The sequence below is a fragment of the Aplysia californica genome, unplaced genomic scaffold (genome assembly GCF_000002075.1).
Source record: "Aplysia californica isolate F4 #8 unplaced genomic scaffold, AplCal3.0 scaffold00388, whole genome shotgun sequence".
NCBI lineage: Eukaryota > Metazoa > Mollusca > Gastropoda > Aplysiida > Aplysiidae > Aplysia > Aplysia californica.
In genome coordinates this window covers 619,827-621,375 of record NW_004797658.1, presented here as the reverse complement: position 1 = coordinate 621,375, position 1,549 = coordinate 619,827, and the positions used below count along the sequence as shown (strand labels likewise).

Sequence of the window (1,549 nt, the reverse complement as noted above, 5' to 3'; positions counted from 1 at the left end):
GTATAAGTGTCAATACCAAAGATTAGAGGTGTAACGTGGGTGGTTGGCGAGTGCTCTGGTGTGGTTTAGTTTGCCTCTTCTTTCCTATCGAACATCTATCGTCTTTATCTCCCCTTCTTCGTTTTTATGTTTGTTGCTCTCTTATAACACCTCTAATCTTCTGGCGCTCATATGACCTTTTGCAGTTGCAAGCGCCGTAAAACCTCTACCTTGGCGCTCGCATGACCTTATGCAGTTGCGAGCGCCGTAAAACCTCTACTAAAACTAAAAACAGAGGTGTAACTAGAGAGTAACATGCAAATAAAATAAGGAAGAAAGATAAAGACCATAGATGTTTGATAAGAAAAAATGAGCAAACTTCATCAGAGCACCCGTCAGCCACCCATTTTTTTTCAACACAAGAGATCGTTCACCGATAAGAAGATGTCTTGCAGTACTGTTGTATCAAACTCCACAGACCAAGGCACGCTCTCTCGTTGACTCACTCAGTACTCAGTGCTGTCTTCGTCACAGGTCGTTATCACTCCTCCTGCCACTGAGATACACTTCTTGGGGAAAGCTTCCTCGAACAACAAAAATCCACAAAACAATTAAAGTCCAGTGAGAAAAACCACAAACAAAACAATAAACGTAATTGAAAAACAAGATAAAAAGCAAAATAATAAACACCCTTGAAAAAAACAACAGTTAAAGAATAAAGTTTAACGTCCTTGGAAGAATTCCCAAACAAAACAATAAACGTCCTTGAAGAAACGTAACAAAATAATAAACGTCATTGGAAAAACAAACAAAAACAACGCAATAAATGTCCTGGAAAAAACCCAAACAGAATAGTAAACGTCCTGGAAAAAAACGAACGATAAACGTCTAAGGAAAAACCCAAACAAAACCCCAAAAAAACATCCGTCCTACGGTAAAAAAACAAAAAACAAAACAAAAGCAAAAACAACATACTATCTAATTTGAAAGTGGAACCCACATCCATGGAGGAGGTGGAGGAGACGCTAGAGCTGCACCAGCTGGACAGCCTGGACTGTCCCTTCCACCAGCACCTGCTGCGAGCCCTGGGACATCTGTGTGAGGACCTACAGGAGCTGGTGCAGCAGGCCGAGGGGCGGGGCCAGGAGGGGGAGGAGCTGGAGCTGCTCAAGGGCGGAGTTTGGGAGGTATGTTGTGTGTGTGTGTGTGTGTGTGAGAGAGAGAGAGAGAGAGAGAGAGAGAGAGAGAGAGAGAGGGAGAGAGAGAGAGAGATGAGGGGAGAAAGGGTAGACAAAGAGTGAGAGAGATAAAATAAACTGAGGAAAGAGGGTGGGGAGAGAGGGGAGAGAGAGAGAGGGTGGATGAGAGAAAAATAAAGAGGCAGATAGAGAGGAAGACAGAGAGAGAAAGGGGTATAGAGAAAGATGAGAGAGACAGAGAGAGAGACAGACAGAGAGAGATAGAGAGACAGACAGACAGACAGACAGACAGACAGACAAACAGACAGACAGACAGACAGACAAACAGACAGACAGACAGACAGACAAACAGACAGACAGACAGACAGACA

At 43.6% G+C, this 1,549-nt stretch overlaps 1 protein-coding gene across 1 annotated transcript in view; it reads left to right on the top strand.

The window, feature by feature from the left end:
- Positions 1 to 1,549, top strand: part of LOC101845345 — a gene marked incomplete at its 3' end in the record, with an annotated part of 14,874 nt that overhangs the window by 3,180 nt on the left and 10,145 nt on the right. The window contains 1 exon segment of the mRNA XM_013085573.1: positions 458 to 1,168. Coding sequence (XP_012941027.1) covers positions 984 to 1,168 — 185 coding nt within the window.